Source organism: Zonotrichia leucophrys, chromosome Z (assembly GCF_028769735.1).
Source record: "Zonotrichia leucophrys gambelii isolate GWCS_2022_RI chromosome Z, RI_Zleu_2.0, whole genome shotgun sequence".
In the NCBI taxonomy this organism is placed as follows: Eukaryota; Metazoa; Chordata; class Aves; order Passeriformes; family Passerellidae; genus Zonotrichia; species Zonotrichia leucophrys.
In genome coordinates, this window is record NC_088200.1 from 55,184,135 (window position 1) to 55,201,886 (window position 17,752).

At 42.1% G+C, this 17,752-nt stretch overlaps 2 protein-coding genes across 3 annotated transcripts in view; one reads left to right on the forward strand and one right to left on the reverse strand.

Moving 5' to 3' along the window:
* Positions 1–17,752, reverse strand: part of NIPSNAP3A (nipsnap homolog 3A) — a 53,114-nt gene that overhangs the window by 2,182 nt on the left and 33,180 nt on the right. Inside the window, exons 1-3 of one of the 2 annotated variants that reach the window (XM_064735410.1) lie at positions 6,402–6,527; positions 4,255–4,456; positions 1,105–1,266 (exon numbers count right to left, since the gene is read on the reverse strand). In XM_064735410.1, the coding sequence (XP_064591480.1) occupies positions 1,105–1,266; positions 4,255–4,456; positions 6,402–6,476 (439 nt within the window). In that variant the 5' untranslated portion in view covers positions 6,477–6,527. Of the gene's footprint in view, positions 1–1,104; positions 1,267–4,254; positions 4,457–6,401; positions 6,528–17,752 lie in introns of those variants that run through there. The other variant, XM_064735409.1, reaches the window with a different exon arrangement.
* The window catches only part of PSD3 (pleckstrin and Sec7 domain containing 3), a 138,415-nt gene continuing 127,326 nt past the window's right edge, over positions 6,664–17,752 (forward strand). The window contains exon 1 of the mRNA XM_064735400.1: positions 6,664–6,694. The gene's annotated coding sequence lies outside the window, so the exon portion shown is untranslated. The remainder of the gene's footprint in view (positions 6,695–17,752) is intronic.

The following is a 17,752-nucleotide window of genomic DNA, read 5'->3' on the forward strand; positions in this document are numbered from 1 at the left end:
ATTATGACATTATGACTTGTGGCAGTTATCACAGTAAGATCTGACAGCATAACCAAAAGAGCAGGACTAGTTTAGCACCTCTGCTGTGCCAAGCATCTCCTTTATTTGTAGAGAAATGTTGTAATTCACCAAAAAACCTCCAGTCCTGCTAAAAGTTACTTGTCTTCTTTCTGTTCAGGAAGTTACTTCAGATCACAGTTGTTGACACAGTAATAGAAAGCCAGACACTTGCTAGTTGGCAGCGTCTGGTGTCACTCTCCAGCAACAGGCTGGAGATAAACTGTAACAGTGTTTCAAGTTGTCTCTCCAGATTTTAGAGAAAACTGTTTCAAATTCAACAGCAACAGCATAAAATTCCAAATCCTGAATAAAGGAAATAAAGAACAAAGATTACTGTAGTTATACATGTGCTCAGGGCTGAAGCAAGTCTGCTCCCTGTCACTTCATGCAAGAAAGCCTGCCAGTATCCCATGAACTGGGGAACAGGCAATAGTACTAACATCAAATTTGCTACAGAGAGAATTAAAGTACAAAGAGACATGACTTCTACACCTAACCTGTGATTGTTACAAAAAGGGGCATAAGGAAGAACTGCAGAACCACAGCTCAGTCAGTCTCACCTCTGTACCTGGCAACATCAAGGAGCAGATCCTTGTTTGACTTTCACGTATCTTTAAAGAAGTAGGAAATTTTTTAAACTTTATGTGAAAGAAGCAGTATCAAAGCAAATTGATAAGAGGAAAATCTCTGTGAAAGAGAACAGCAGTTACCCAGGAAATGCCTTCTCACTGATGGACAGACAAAGGAAGTCTGGGATGGCCGCTCTGACCACTGCTATGGCACTGCCATTTTGCATATTCATTTAGCAAGTCACCATCCTGATCATTAAGAACCTTGATGATCAGTCAGTTATTGATGTATGTTAGTGTAAAATCCTTCCAAAAAACTATCCCCCGTTGTGTTATGTCACCTTTTCCACATGGGTGCACATACATGCATTTGTTATGTAAAGGGTCATAAAACTGTGCAATACCTGGTTTAAACTTTAAGCCATTTTCTGTTAGTGTTGGTAGCTTTAATCAGTAAAAGAAAAGATAAGCTCACCCCCTTCCTTTGGAGGCTTCCCAAGCTGACACCAGGGCACCAGATAAGCAACCTCATTGTGCTGCTTCTCCACCAAGGGGAGAGCTGCAGAGATGAACTTTCCCTGCCAGTCTTTGTCATTTGCTAGTGCATGCCGGACTGCTGTTCTGTGGGCAAAATTATCTGTAAGGAAGGAAAAAATATCATGAAAAAATGCACATGATATCACATCAGACTCAATCAAAATGTATAATTGCAAGAAGGCAAACTACACTTAACTAATTTTGAAACTGATATTTTTAGACATCATATTAGCTCAAGCAGAAGTGGTAAGTTTCCTTTAAATTCTGCAAAACTTCCTTTAAAATCTGCTTTAGCTCTCAGATTAAAATGGATTCAAGCCAAATGGAATTTTCCAAGAAGGTTTACAAAAGAGTTAAAGTAAGTTAAGCAAGTTTACTGTTTAAAAAGATTTACACATAGCAACTGCAGGGACTACTAGATGTGGCAACAGTTACCAAGGATAAGATTTGGAGAAAGCACAGTGGATATGGAAATGAAGTGGAAAAAAAATCAGAAGTAAGAGTCTATCAAGAAAAAAATTAATAAATGTGCTTTGGCTTATATAAAGTGACATTAAAAGTGTAGAAATAATGTTTGTGTGTTCAGTTACATAAAAAGATGTTAAATGCCCAAAAGCTAAACCATTTCTTTTTTTTTCCTTTTTCTTAATGGAAAACAAATCCACTTAATTAAGAGTGTGAATTTCAAGTGCTTAGGCTGCAGTGGCATCTTAAGCAATATATTTATGCAAACAGCCCCCAATATTACAAAAGAAAAATCTAGCATATGAGGATGGGAAGAACTTTGAGAAATATCAGTATCTTGGGACTAAGAAGTAAATATAGAAATTATGTAAGCAGGGATCTGATGAATCAAGGAGGAAGGATGTTGTAAACTTCGTTCATTTCTCAGATCATAGTGTGGTCTCGGGGTGGGGGGAGGAGCCACCACAATTAGACTGTAAAACACTGTTAGGAAACAAAAGATATAGGTTTTCTCTTAGTTTTGCATTTTAAAGGTTTCCCATAGATTTTTTTTTAAATTTAAAGATAGTCACATTAGCCAAGAATAAAATGTTCTGAGAAGCAGGAGAATTTATAAATGCAAGTGAACTCAAAATATTGACAAATGAATGGTCCTCTCTTGAAGGAAAAGAAAGATATGGCTGCCCAGGCCATGAAAAATGTGAAGGTACTCAATGTATTTTTTTGCCTTGGTCTGCACTGGCAAGTGCTCCAGCCAGACCATGCAAGTCACAGAAGGCAAAGGCAGGGGCTGTGAGAATGAAGAACCACCTGCTGTAGGAAAAATCCAAGTCTGAGACTATCCCAGGAACGTGAAAGTGCACAAATCAACGGAACTTAATGGGATACATTCATGGGTCCCCAGGAAACTGTCAGAGGAAGTGGCTAAGCCACAATTCATTGTATTTGACAAGCTGTGGCAGCCCAGTTTTAAAAACGAACATAAGAAGAGCTGCAGAACTACAGCTTGGTCAGTCTCACCTCTGTGCCTGGCAAGATCAAGGCGCAGATCCTTATGGAAACTATGCCAAGGCTCATGGAAGGCCATGAGGTGATTGGTGACAGCCAACATGGCTTCACTAAGGGCCAATTGTACCTGACTCATTTTGGCCTTCTGCAATGGAGTTACAGCTTTGGTGGATGAAGGAAGGATGAAATCAGAGGAGCTGACAAAGATGATCCAAGCACTCAAGCACCTCTCCTGTGAAGAAAGGCTGGAAGAGTTTGGGCTATTCAGCTTGAAGAAGAGAAGGCTCCAGGAAGACCTTACAGCAGCATTCCAGCACTTAAAGGGAGCCTATAAGAGAGCTGGAGAGGCACTTTTTATGAGGGCATGTAGTGACAGGACAAGAGGGAATGGCTTTAAACTGACAAAGGGTAGACTTAGAATCACAGGATGGTTTGAATTGGAAGGAACCTCTAAACATCACCTAGTTTCAAGCCCCTGGCAACGTGCGGGGACACCAGCCACACAGAGCTCCATCCAGCCCAGCCTTAAATACCTTCTGGCATGGAGAAATGTTTAGATAAGATATAATGCATAAACTCTTTACTGTGAGAATGCTGAGGCACTGGAGCAGATTGCTCAGAGAAGCTGTGGATGCCCTATCCCTGGAAGTGTTAGAGGTCAGGCTGGAGGTGGCCCTGAGCAACATGGCTGAGAGGAACCAAACAATTCTTCGATTCCAGGATTCAGCCCTCCAAAACAAAAGGGGTGATCCTTTAATCTAAACAGGTACTGCGGCTACACTGGACTTCAACGAGCACATTGTATCAATGTGTAGATACAACTGGACTGCAGCAGGCGCTCAAGGGGAATTATACACAAGTATCACTTGTGTATTTGGGGAATTAACACAAGTATCCCTTCGCTTGGGCTCCACAAAATACACGGCCAGCACGCCTAGTTTATAGCATAATAGTAGTTTTTTTGGCTTACCTGTACCTTCCATGTCAGCACCAACTCCAACAAGAAAAAAAGTTCATCATACTGTAAAAATCGTATTGCTAGCAAGATTAAAGTTGCAACAAAAACACTCTGCATGCCTGAGAAGTCAGACCTGGTGGAGAAGCCAGACCTGGCTTCCTACCTCAGAACAGGCCCATTGCACAAGGAGGTTAAGCATGCAAAGTGCATGCTCACTTTTTTCTGGGAGTGACTGGTACTCTGAGCTAAAATACAAGAACTATTATACATGCATATAAACACACACAGACTACATACGTGTGTGTATTTCCTATTCTCCATTAGCTTCAAAAGTTTCAAGACATTGGTGGAACTGACCCTAAGTTAAAAATATTTACCATGAATGAAACACTCTGCCACAGTTCCTCTATCAGACCTGTTTTGAACAGAGAGTGCTGCTCAACAACATCTGTAACTTTCTCATCCCAATATGTCAAAGTTGTCCTGACAAGTTCTGATGTGTTCCCGTCACTAGTGAGTACAGGAGCAATGTTTTGGGGGCACCTCCTTACAATGAGAGCAACCAGGAAAAGGCAGGTAAGCATTCCCCTCACCTTCTTGCCGAGGAGACAGGGGACACAGAGGGAGCAGAGCGGTGCGAAGGGATGCTGACCGTACCGTACTTCCAAATGTGCAGCACCTTGTTCATGGCTCCCAGCTCCGAGTACCAGAACCCCACCAGCTCCGAGTGGGCAGTGCGAAAGTGAAAGTACTTGCTGACCATTTCCAAAAATTCCTTCATCTTCGCTGGCTTAATATCATATGTGCGAATTTCGTAGAAAATGCCATTATTCTGTCTGGGCCCTGTAGCAAGGCGTACCTGAAAGAAAATAGTAAGAAAAAATAGTAAAAATCATTCTCAAGCCAGAAAGTTGTATTCTGTCTAATTTTTTTTAATTAGTGCAATACTACAGAAGCATCTGTTACTGCAGGTTGGGAGAGGGGTATTTTACTTCACAACATCCGCTACAAAAGAAGTACCTTTTCAGACTTTGCTTTGGAAGTAGCTCCAATGTGCATTGTTTGCTGCCACTCCTTTTGACAATGGCTGTAATGTGTCTTTCTTTTGATACACTCAACTGTTTAATTATTAGCTCATAACAAAGCAGAATTCTCCTTTTCTCAACCTCTTCTTCAGCAAGTCAGGAGCAAGATGTATTTGGCAAAAAACATTATTCAAAAGCAAGGCTGCTGAGATGCCACCAAAGAGGAAGCAACACCAATATCTGTCTGTGGTGCACTTACCCAACCAACTCACGCTACTGCATCATGTTTTTCCACTGACAACCACATACCAGTACTGGCAAATTACATATTATTGGCAAATGAAAGAAGAAGATACCAACACTTAAGAAAGAGTGACTCCTTCCAACAAAAGATTGCTTAAGTTCACATCCTAGCCTTTTATTGGCTGCTTCCCAAAGGCTGATCAAGAACAGTTTTTCTGTTCATATTAGACAAAACTCTTTGGGAGTCCCAGACTAAGTTACTATTGCAGTTGCCTCAATAACCCGGAAGATGCTACTCACCCCTCAAATAAAACCTGAAAAATTAGGGCCAAAACACAGCTTTGGCCTTAGCCCATGTTTGCACAGAGGCAGCTACAGGATGGATTTTGGACATGCCCTATTTCACGTGAATCTGCAGACATGAGCACCATGCAACTCAAGCCACAGAACAGAATTGTTTATGTTTAAAAATTACTTTAAGATCATCCTATCCACAGTGAATCCAGATGTGCCACATCCACTACTCAACCATATCCTCAAGCAACAAATCTACCTGTTTGCAAACACTTCCAGGGGTGGTGACTCCACCACTCCTCTGTTTCAGTGCTTTACAACCCTTTCAGTGAATAAATTTCTCCTAATATCCAATCTACACCTCTCCTGGTTTAGGCAATTTGAGGCTGCTTCCTCTAATTCTGTCACTTGTTACCTGGGAGAAGAGCCTGACCCCCTCAGCTGCCTGCACCTTCCGGTCGCTGAATACAGAAGGTAAAAAACAAAGGCTTTGTTTCTCAATGGCCCTTTGCACTATGACACATCCAGTATTGGCTTCCATGAGTCACAGCTCCTTGGGGCTGTCATAAACCTTCGCAGGATTCTGATTGAGTATGGAGCCTGCAGGAGAGACCCATTCCACACTGGATTTCTGTGGGAAATGAGAGGTCCTGAAGGTTTCTCCTGCTTAGACAGGCATTGGGATACTACAGGACCACTTTTGTACCAGAGAAGGGCAATGGAGCTGGTGAAGGGTCTGGAGTACAAGTCCTGTGAGGAATGGCTGAGGGAGCTGGGGCTGTTTAGCCTGGTGAAAAGAGGCTCAGGGGCGACCTTATCACTCTCTACAACTCCCTGACAGGAGGCTGTAACCAGCTGGGGGTCGGCATCTTCTTGCAAGCTGACGACAGTGACAAGGTAAGAGGGCATAGTCTCAAGAGACAGCGGGAAAGGTTCAGATTGGGCATCAAGAAGAAATTCTTTACAGACGGGGTGATGGGACATCGGAATGGGTTGCCAAAGGGACGTGGTGGAGTCGCCGTCCCCCGAGGTGTTTAAGGAAAGGCTGGACGTGACGCTTGGTGCCACGGTCTGGTTCACAGGGCGGTGCTGCTGGAGCACAGCACTGTGGGCTGGACTCACTGATCCCAGCAGCCTTTTCCCACCGAATCGATCCCGTCACCCGGGGGTGGATCCCAAAGGCCCCCACGCGACAGCGACAGGCCCCGCGCGGGGAACGGCCCCGCCCGCCCCCGCCGCTACCTGAGGGCCGGCGCGCGGCAGGGCCTGGCGGACGGCGGCGGCGAGCGGGCGGCGGAGCAGCGCCGGCGGCAGCATGGCGGGCACGGCCGGGACACGGACACACAGACACAGGCACAGGCACAGACACCGCCTGCCTTGGGGGCGGCACGGGGGGCGGCACAGCCGCTGGCACCGCCCTGCCGCCCGGCCCGCCGCCTGCGCGCCGCGGCGCCGGTGGGCGGGCTGGGGGCGGGCGGAGCGACGTGCGGAAGGCATAGCTGTGGTGGTTTTCAGCTCAGCAGGAGATGAAGCAGGTCGGTGCTTAGCTTCCCTCTGCCCCTCCCTTTCCCACATCGGTGGAATGCGGAGAAGAATCGAATTAAAACTTGTGTGTTGACATAAGAAGAGGTTAATAATTGAAATAACAACAACATCAAGCGTACCAGTGCAGTTGCTCACCCCCACTGCCTCAGCCAGACCCCCTGTCCGAAAGCAGATGATCCGCCCTCGCAGGTTACTGCCCCCAGCTCGAATAGCCGGCATGACGTTCTGTGTGTGGGACATCCCTTTGGTCAGTTCGGGTCACCTGCCCCGGCCATGCTCCCTCCCACTGCCATCTGCATGCCTCCTCCTTGGCGGAGCATCAGAGAGGGGGGGAAAAAAATATCCTTGACGTAGGATAAACACGACTTGGCAAAATACCAAACCATCAGTATGTTATCAACAGCACTCTTATTCCAAATCCAAAACACAGCCCTGTAATAGCTACTGAGGAAAAATTAACTCTACCTTAGCTGTAACTAGGGGCAACAGCTGAGAATTGCTCGTTTAAATTATCCTGCACGGGTGCCTGAAATGTGTTATCTGTGCCTCTGCCCGTGCACCTGAATACAATAAAAAGTATCCTGGCTGCTTGAGGAGACCTGTTCCTCACAGGCTGCCCTGGGGCAAATCACTCAGTAAAATCACCCACACCCCAGTTTGACCAAACTTCAAACTGATCACACTGATCCTCCTTTGTAGAATCAAACTTAAAATGGTGCAGATACAAATCCTCATCAGCAGTAGTCTCTGTAAGAAAGTCGCATGGCAGTCTTCTGTGGCATTCTTTAGGATGAAACCAGAGGTGCCAGTAGTGACAGCAACAGGAACTCCCCCCTGGTTACAGCTCTGGGCCCAGTTGCATACTTCTTCCAACCTTACAGTTACCAAGGGATGAGATTTGTTGCCGAGCCTGTATCTTTGCAGGGCCAAATATTGACTAAGATGAACATAAATAAAATTTCTTCTGTTATCAGTGCCCTCTAAAGTTCTACCTTGGGAGACAAATCAGCTTCTAGCAAAGGATACCTTATGGAAGACTACCTAAATTTACAAGTCATCTTTTATGATTCCTATTAATAGGGGCAGTACTTTCCTTCTTCTACACCACATAATTGATTTTGAAGGTGTCTGCATGGAATTAAATGTGATAAGAACAATTACAAATTCATGCCTATGGAGCTTTCATGCTTTTTCTCACAATGAACAAATTTTCATTTTGTTACAGACAAATTCAGGAAGAAAGATTGTCTAAATTAAAATATGATTGAAAAAGTTGTTTTAACATATTAAAAGAGTATTGTGGAAAGAATGAAGCATCTACATTGTGTATATGTTATGTGTTGTTTTGCAAGTGGTTGCATTTGTTACAATTTTTTGCAATATGGCATGAAATGTCTCAGAGTTTCTACAGCAGAATCACATAATCACAGAATGACATGAAGTGTGATTACTGACACAGTTATTGCCACTTTAAAATTGGTTTAACAGGGAAGGTTTCTTTTTCATTTAGGAAAATTGTGTTTCAGCTAAAGACAAAGAATGAGATGGCAAATTCCAAAATATTTAAACTTCTCCATTGTTTTCTCATTGTGTGGTTGAAGTGATGCTCTTCATAACCATGTTGTGGTTGAATATTCCTTCACATTTTTAAGAGATTTTATTTTTATTGTTTGAACATTTTCTGTGTTTGCTTTCTCATCAGTTAAGTTCACACAAGCCAGGATTTGAAGTGAGTAGTGATAAAAAGCAGGTTTTGTTCTTGCTAACTTGAATACTCAAGGAGAAGCTTCAGTTTTATATTTATTTTTGTGTAGTTGGGGAATAGAAATGTGATCATGATTTTCGTAACTGAGCATAACAGTTCAAAACAGTGCAGAGTTAAAATGTACAAAACTGCACTGGAATTCAATGAAGGTCTGAAATGATTCCATGAAACAAGTCAGTGAATGATTTTACACAGCAAGCAAGTTTGAGAAAACTGCAGTCAAGGAAGTGACTAAGAAAAAATTTGTTGAGAAGAGTTCTTTCAGCTCTGCGATTTTGCCTGGAATTTGAGTTTGCTATACTTCCTGGTATTTTCTCATTCATATTCTTCTAGAAGTCTGTGGGTATCTCTATCTTTCTATGTGGATGAAGAGAGATGATTGTAGCTCCAACTCCTGTCAGCCACTCAAAAGGCTGTCTACCAATACACAGAACGGTGAATGGGAACTGTGCTTCACACACAGCTCACAGATGGCACTGAACATCTGGGAATGCCAGTGTTAATCTTGTGGAAGAACTCCTACTGAATAGTATCCTGGTTTTGATGAATGTTTTTAGTTTGGTTGTGAATTCATGTGCTATGTTCAATTTATGTAGCTGTGACTGACAGAGCTGCCCAAGCACAAGAGGTTTATTTAAAATTTTTCTTTCTATTGGAAGCCAAGGCTCCATGGAGATAAAATGTAAGAAGGTGATTTGTGCACGTTGTAATCCCTGCATGAAACATTTTCATCCATTCTCTTTTTCCCAGGGAACAGGAAACACTCTTAATCTCATCTGTATATGTCTTATGAATGTAGGCAAGGTGTAGGAAGGGGTTAGATTCCATATGAGATGGGGGTAATGGAAAAAAGGTACCAAAAGGTTCAATGCATTCAAAAGCATCTTAAACTTCCTTTGTGATATTTGCTTAAATGCAAAGTAACTCAGAGTTTTGGAAAAGGAGGAAGAACAATACCTGTTCCTTAGCTAGGGGGATGTTCCCATTTGCTTCCAGCAAATCATAACTTCCAGTTTGCTATTGCATGAATGATAAAACAAGGACGTTTCCTTCTATTTCTCCATAAATCTTTCAGCTTGAGTTCCTTTCTCAGAAAGGCAGTTTTCAAAAGTACATGGTATAAATAAAAGGGGGTGTATATATATATATATATATGTATACACACATGGTGTATATATAAAAGGGTATAATGCACCATGCCTTTTCTTTCAGTAGCAGTAGGGTTTCCATTATGTAGTGCTGTGCTGCTCGTAGGCTTGACAAAGGAGTCCAGCAAGCTTGTTTAGGTTGTTAGACACAGGCTTTTTGCTGTTAGGTTTTCACAAATCTCTCATACTGAGTGCTTCCCTTCCTCTCTCTCAATCTCCTGCTTTGTGAGCAAGCAACAAGTGGTTTCCTGCTATGCACACAAGGCAACATTCCTGAATGTAATGCACCCTCTTGGTATGTTCCCAGTAGGCCAGAACATGTAAATATCCTCTGGTTTCCATTCGCTCAGCTGTTCCATATGAAAATGTGCATAACAACTTAGCAAATTTGCTATTTTCTTCCCTGGCTTTCCTAGCCAGTATGCATTCCTCCTCTCATTAAAACAATCTGTATTGTGTATAAATATTTATTGTGTAGAACTGATTAGAATGCCTGAAAGAACAAATGTCATCTTCGTGTTTAGCAGGGGTAAGAGTCACGTCAGCGTTCTTTGTACCTAGGGCCTGGGGACATGGGTGAACCAGAGTCATATGCAGGTGCCCTACCAGGCCGTGAATGAGCACAGAAAAAATGGGTTCCAACATTTTTGCTTTACTGGAGAAGGCAGCAGGACAACCATGTACCCCTTTGTCTCTCTGAGAAGCCTGTCTGTGTTGCTCCCTCTGGAATTATCCACTCCACACCCTATATGCTGAGATTTAACACATTCCCTGACCACGCTCAGGAGCGTGACATGGAGTCTGACGTTCCCTGGCATGGAGCCCATCAGCTCTCTTGGCCTGGCTGAGAGACTGTCTTCCAGAGCTGCACAGCTGAAAGAAAAAGGCAGAACAGGTGCTCATGGCTATGTGGAAGGGAATTAACAAGCTGCTTCATACAACCTGGTTTTTTTTTGAACACTTAAGTCTGATGTTTGTCATCACAACACTTTGTGTCAATGCTTGTATCAAATCTTGGAGGAGATAAATTCTACTCTATCAAAATGCTCTCTGCTCATCTTTCGAGTAGCTGTAGTGCAAACCTGGTAGCAGGCCACTATGTCCATTTGAATTATGCTCAAAAGAAAACATTCATATGTTCCCTGTTCTTTTTTTAGAAGGCATGTTTCTTACACACTTTATTAATGGATTTTTCCTTTCTTTTTATTTCCTGGGAAATCTGTAAAAATTTAATGATTCCAGAAGAAGGACATGATTCCAGTTAAAGACAACACACACAGAGAAATCCTCTATTTGTTTTTGTACAAATGGTTTTATCCAAAACTTCTGAATTATACATATTAAAAAACTCTTCCCTGTCAACAGGCCAAAAATATTACAATTTTAAAAAATAGTATTAATTGTTTATGCTTATTGTTTGATCATTCTAATGGCAGTTTCTCCTCTCAGAATATCTACTTGGCCTTTGCAAATGATATTTTTAAAAGCTGAGGGTGAAATATTCCTTTCAGTAAATCCATTTTTAGTTAATTGGGAAAAAATGAATGCTCTGCTTGCATGTCTTCACAGATGGGATGACATAAGGTAGCTTCTCACACTATAGATATTTAAAGCACGATGCAGCTGAATACTTGGAGGCCTTTGCCACAAAGAGCATTGAAAGGATTCAACATGAGACAAAGGCTTAACATGAGGAAGACCTAGCTGGTTGACTTTTTACTTCACAGGTACTTACTAGATCAATTAACATTTTTCCCCAATAAAATTAAGATCCTAATTATGCTGATAAATTACCTAGATCCTCTCTCCTTAGTTAAAACTCTCGACAGGCTTCTCTTACTTGCTTCTCCTTTATGTGTATGACAAGATTTCTTCTGGAAGCAGAAGACTCTAGGATTTAGTCAAAGTTGCACTTGTATTCTTCTTGTCTCATATGCAGCACCAACATACACACTGAGACAAGGTATTTCTGTTTCTTTATTCTAGTTTGTGCAAAGTGTGAGCTAGGTGGTGACCCCCAAAAGGCTGGCTCCCCAGTCATCAAAATTTTTCACAATTGTACAATTTAGCAAACAAAGAAATCACAGTTCATTGGCTACAAGTTACACAGTTCTCTTATGAATTAGTATTATGCCTTCTACTGGTTAAATTATTATCTCTCTTGTCATAATAATTAGTTCACATGCACAGATTTATTTTCTTTTGAGTCCGCAGGTTTGTTTAGCTCATGGGCTGTCAGTCGGTGGTCCAGATCTCCCTCTGCCAGAATTACTTTTTACTAGTTGGAGCTGGTCTCAGCACAGTTGCTGTGTTTCCTTTATTAGTTTCTTCCTTATCTTAGGAGTCAAGCCAAAAGTCCCTGTGGCACATAAATTCTGCTTTGTTTTTGTCCACTATCAACTATCCTTCTCCCCAAGCTTTGTTAACCTCCCACTAGCTCTGAAATTACTGAAGCATGTTAAGCTTTAAACCTTAACAAGGCAGTTGTACCAACAAGTAATTTGTCTTTCTACTCCTGGACATCATTCTGAACCCATATTCTCTTGAAAAAAACGAAGATGGCAGCTAAATATTGTTTTATGACAGGCTCTAACATCTCTTGTATGAAAACAGGTAAGGCCAGGTACCACAGATCATTATTTCAGGGCCACTCTACCATTCCTTGGTTCCATGTTCTTCTGTCTCCTACACAAGAGACCTGGCCATATTTGACTTGGGAGAAAGCTGGAGTGGTTTCAGCTGAGAAACAATATTGTGTCTCCTCACCTCCGAATCTTTCTGAGGCCTTATGTCATAGAGGAATCAAGCAAAAATGCCCCTTGCCTCAGATTTTTATAAAGGAAGAGAGAGTCCAGTGTAAGGCAGATGACAGAACAAGGCACCTTCTTACCTTGCTGTGTCATGCCAGGCCCAGCCCGTAGGTGGAGGAGAGACACAGTCCTTTGCCGGCATAACAAGTGTGTGCGGGAAAGGTGTGACTGACCCTTGCGCTGCCCCAAGTCTAAGGACAGCACTGCTCATTTACTGTGAGACTCATCAAGCTGGGTGGAGATCCACCAGTGCTGGCACATAAAAAGCATGTCATTTTTAGAGATTTTGTTCTTTATTTCTTTTTCTGTGACCCACTGTAATACCAGTAATGCTACTTATGAGACTGACCCATGCAGCCTGCAGTGAAAGTCCCAATGCCTGTGTTAATGAAGGAACTCCCTGATGGCTGCACTTGGCCTCCTAGAGGCCAGTCTTCTCCTAGAAGATTTTTTTAAAATGAAAAACCAAAAATAGTGAGATTTCTAAGCAAGGTTTAATAACTCCAGAAGCTCACCTCTTCTAATTAATGATGTATTGCTTAGACCTACATTTCTTTCTTGTAGAAAAGCAGTCCTTGTCCCACTTGCCTGGAAAAGTTATTCCTTTTTCCACTCTCTGTAAATAACCTCTTTCAAGGCTTCCTTTGCCTGAAGTTGCATTGAAATGAACACTGATAATAGGAGTCTGTTTCTGCCTTGGTTCCTTTCCCCTCAAGGCTTAAAAAACTTGCTTTTCTTGGTGTTGCAAGATGGGAGGTTCCCTGCTGTACATCTCTTGCCAAAATTCAGGAGGCACTACTGATCTTTAGGGTAATGAGCTGCAGGTTGGTGCTAATCATACAGGACAAATCTGCAGCAGTACTTGTCAACTACCTCAGCATCTATCCAGCATGGTGCCAGCCCTGTCTCTGTCCTTGTGATCTGCATGCTTGTGCAATGGGCAGAGCTGAAGGCTGAACTACTTCATCTACTTCATCTACCTGTGAGTGAGCTATGGTTAACACAGGTTAAACATGCTGAGCTGGGTATAGCTCAGTTAAATAACCTGATGGGGTCAGAGGATGGAGACTGGGAGCAGAACAGACAAGTTCTGCCACCATGCTCCTCAAAGCAGTCCCTAGAGTAGTACTAAGCAGAGGAGCTGAGATTAAACCTCAGCACTCCTGCTACCACACAGGAGTGGCTGTAGTGCAATGAGTGGACGTGCAATGTGAATAATGTTTGCAAGTGGGCTTAACTCACCTGGAGATTGTTAATTTACATCAGTGCCCACTCCCTTTAAAAAAACACAGGCTACATTTTTCTTGCTTACATCTACTTACGTGGGATATATTCTTTCAATAAAAAGTTGAATGAAGTTAGTGTCTTTTAATACGCCCACACTATTTCAGAAAATGCTCTGAAATGGTGTTCTCTGTGAATGCTACTGAAGAGACCTGTCTCTTAGAATTTAATGTGTTAAACCTAGAACAAATCAAATCCTTCATCTTTTAGGTTTGGAAATGTGTATGAAGCTTTGATACAGAGTCTCTCAGCTAGCATGACTAAGGGAAAGTGATTTTATGGAAAGTTCCAGTCTGGAGAAAAAAGTCTCATCAGTAAGTGTTTTTAGTGATTCCATGTAGATCTCTCCTACAGTGAAACAAGAATAAAAACAACCACCTACACTAGAAAGGATTCTGTTAATTGTAATCAGCTTGTAGGAAGGAATACACCTATTATGGAGAGAATCCTCCCAGCAGGCTTGGACGGCTTGATATTGGGAAACTCATGGGTCACTGCAATGTTAGGCAAATTGGTTTAATCATTCACTTGGAGAGCTTCAAATATCAATACTTACCCAGGGGGTTCCTGGTATTCTGAAGTCCTGAACTTCCCCTTGTTTACTTGGAAGCTACTGACATCCCAATGGTTTGATGTAGTCATCTTGAAGAACTTTGATCATTTTAAAAACACCTGGAGTATTTTACAAAAAAATTGAAATAACTTCTAAAAGAGGACACCTGTCCACCTGGAAGTGTTTCGTAACAGTGAGGTCTTCTACCAGAATTTACAACATCTGCACAATCTCTAGCTTTAAATTACTTTGGCCATCCTTTGCTCAGTAAAGCAAGTTGTTATTTCTTGAGCTGTCTGTCAAGTGAAGGAGCTGTGAACTGGGATTCAATTTGACAGACAGACTGGCAACAGCAGAACCTGAGTTTGAATCTAGGTATTTCTAGCTCCATGTCCCCAAAAATTTATAGTCTACAAGCCCAGAACATTTTCTTCACACTTGGTAGCTCCAGTAATCACTGCTCAGGCCTAATGAGAAGTCAACTGTTGCATTTTTGCTTTATCTGGCTGCTAGGCCTGTCTCAATGCAAACAAGTTACACAGGCAGCAGGACTTACAAGGAATGCTGAACAAAAGCCAGGGTTGTTTTAATTTAGAGAAGAGGTAACTTGGGGGTCATACGATCCTTGTTCATGTAATTACAGGAGTGCTTCAGGAGAGAAAGGTATAATCTGTTCTCTCTCCTGGATAAGATAAATGCAGCTGGCTGAAATTACAGGAAGGGAAATTTAGATTAGATGTTTTCCACTTGTTAAGATAGTGACACATTTGAAAAGATTACATGGGAGAAAGAAAGATATCCAGGCCCAAAAATAACAGGGATGGTTAAATTGGTGTTCATGCATTCACACAGCTGTTATGGGCTAGATTAGCATCTTTATCCTGTGAAATATGGACTACAGAGTAACAGTCCATGAGATGTACATGGCCCATGCAGCTTGCAAGGGCAATGGGAAAACAATCTAAAGATACCCCTCAGTCTGCACCTAGCCGCCTACCTCTGCCCCCTACTCTGAGGCATTATTTGACATTTTGGGACCAAAAATACCAGTTTGTAAAACCTTGGTCAACACTTTGACGAAATGCTGAGTAGTTTACCCATGTGTTGCCATCCTTGTTAATCACCCTCAGATCCTGTAATGTTTAATGGTTTGTAGCCTTTTCTTTTCCAACTAAAGAAAGTTGTGACATTTTTGAACTACTTGACTTTCCAGGTTTCCCCCATACATCTTGTCTAAGATAATGTTGACTTCTGTGAGAAAGTAACTTGTGTTTATAGCTAAAGATTTTTACAGTGGTTTGATAACAGGCAGCTGCTGCCAAGAACCAGTCCTTTTTCTCTGAGCCTTCTACATTTTGAGTGACTACCAAAAGGATGTTTCAAGATTAAACATTGCAATGCATCTCTGCCCTCTATATGCCATGAAGAATTTCTTGCTGGGATGGATGCAGACTTGGGAAAGGGTGAAAAAAGCTGAATGCTGTGCCATAACTCAGCTCTGCTGACCTTTTCATTATTTTTTATCTGTGATGTTGGGGCAGCAACTCAGGTGTTCAACAAGCAGCTGCCCTTTAGTAACCAGGAGCTCTTCCCTGTACTAGCTAAGAGAATGAAGGAATCCTCTACTTAGAGCAGGCAGGATTTGAAAGGGACCAATTGTGGTGCTAGTGTTGAAACACTAAATTATGGCCTTGTTTGCTTGCTGACAGGGCACATGTATCACAAGGAACTTCTGGCAATGGTAACATTTTGTGAAGTCTGTCTTCCTACAGATTCACTCTTTTGGGCATATCTTTTGCACTTGTGTCAGTATTTCCCATCTCCTATTTGTGTTGTGCTGGATCCCTTTGGCAGGGAAAAAGATACATAGATGAGTAAATCTCTGGTCAATACTGATTGCTGCCCAAAGATATGTACTTCTCCCTGTCTTTGCCTTGGAACAAGTATAAATAAAGTGCTGATTTCCATTAAAATAATTTTCCCTGAGACCTCTGTCCTACATTTGTTTGAAATTAGCTAACCAGTTCAAAAATGCTATGGGAAGCAGACAGATGAACAAACAGATAACAGGTTGCATAACCCCATAAGCTTTTGTTTTCTCAGAAAACTCAGCTAAAACAAGAACTGTTAAATCAAATTGTTGCTGTCTGTGTGTGGGTCAAGTTAGGCACTCAAGAGAAAGCCTGTGCCTCAAGAACCGTGAATCCAGCAGACTCCTTGGGGGAACACACACTATATGAATATGCTTATATTTTAATATTTATAGGTTTTGGTTGAGGTTTTTTTGTGTCTTTGGTAAATATGAATTTCTTGTCCAGGCTGAATTGCGGTTCAGTGTTCAGCAGTGCCCTCAGTACAGCTTCAGGAGACTGTGGGCAAAGGAGATGAGGACACCCTTGTGGCTGAAGGGCAGGATTGAGTGCAGAGGACTGGGATTGGTCCCATCTGTGATGATGCCTTCTTTTGGGATTAGCGGGAGAAGCTAGGGCTGTGGGTATCAGGCTATGGTGGGAGAGCAACCACGGAACCTCAGTACCAAGTATTTCCTTCCAGGGCACCTTTATTGGCTTCCTTGTCATTAACATTTTAGAACTTGAACATCAACTTCTAAAAAGTATCACTTAGATTGAACTGTGAAGTTTTTGGGTAAAGAACAATGCTAGCAAGCATTTTGTTCTCTCTCATGGGGTACACAGTACTTATATTAATAGTTTTGGGTGGTCTGTACTGTACCTTATTTACTGCAACATGCTCTAGTCTTCAAAAGCATTGCACTGTGTTTCTTTTCAGGATGGCTTTCATCCTCCACTGCACTCTAATCATAAGAGTTTTCCCCATAGTTGTCCAGTCTACCACTGCTATCCCATTTGAAATACATAGTGCCATATCCTAAAGATGACTCCACTCCATAAATGGAGTTTTTGACTGGTGATTTGTCTTGTCTTAAAGAATATCTTGGTGGCTTGAGATCCATTAGTTGTAGGTAGAGTTGTGTGGTGTGTATACTACAATCTGCCAGGTCTTTTATGGGCTCTGATCTATAGGAAAACCCATGACTGTGGTGGCTGTTATGGCAGATTGTATCCCTCTGTTCACTTCTATTACCTTCCTCTGCTGGATCTGCAGCCACATACTTAAGCCAGATTAAAACGCTGGAGTCTTGTAAAGTAGTGCTTGGATCCCAGAGATCTTCTGACTTCATTGATTTCAAACATGGCTTCCTAAAGAGTATAAAAGTCCTTTGACAATATTTTTTGCCAGGTTACCTCAGTGCACATAGCACAATGAGTCTTTCCATGTATTTGAATGTTTCATGTCAGAAGTAACCCTTGTTGAGATACTTGCAAGTCCTCAGGCTGCATCAAGTGCAGCTGTATGGCTTGAGGTCCACAGCCTCAATACAAATATTACCTTTGTGATGTACATGTTCCATTCAAAAAATGCATTCCCTGCAGGAAATGCAGGGAGAATGCAGGAAATGCAAAAAC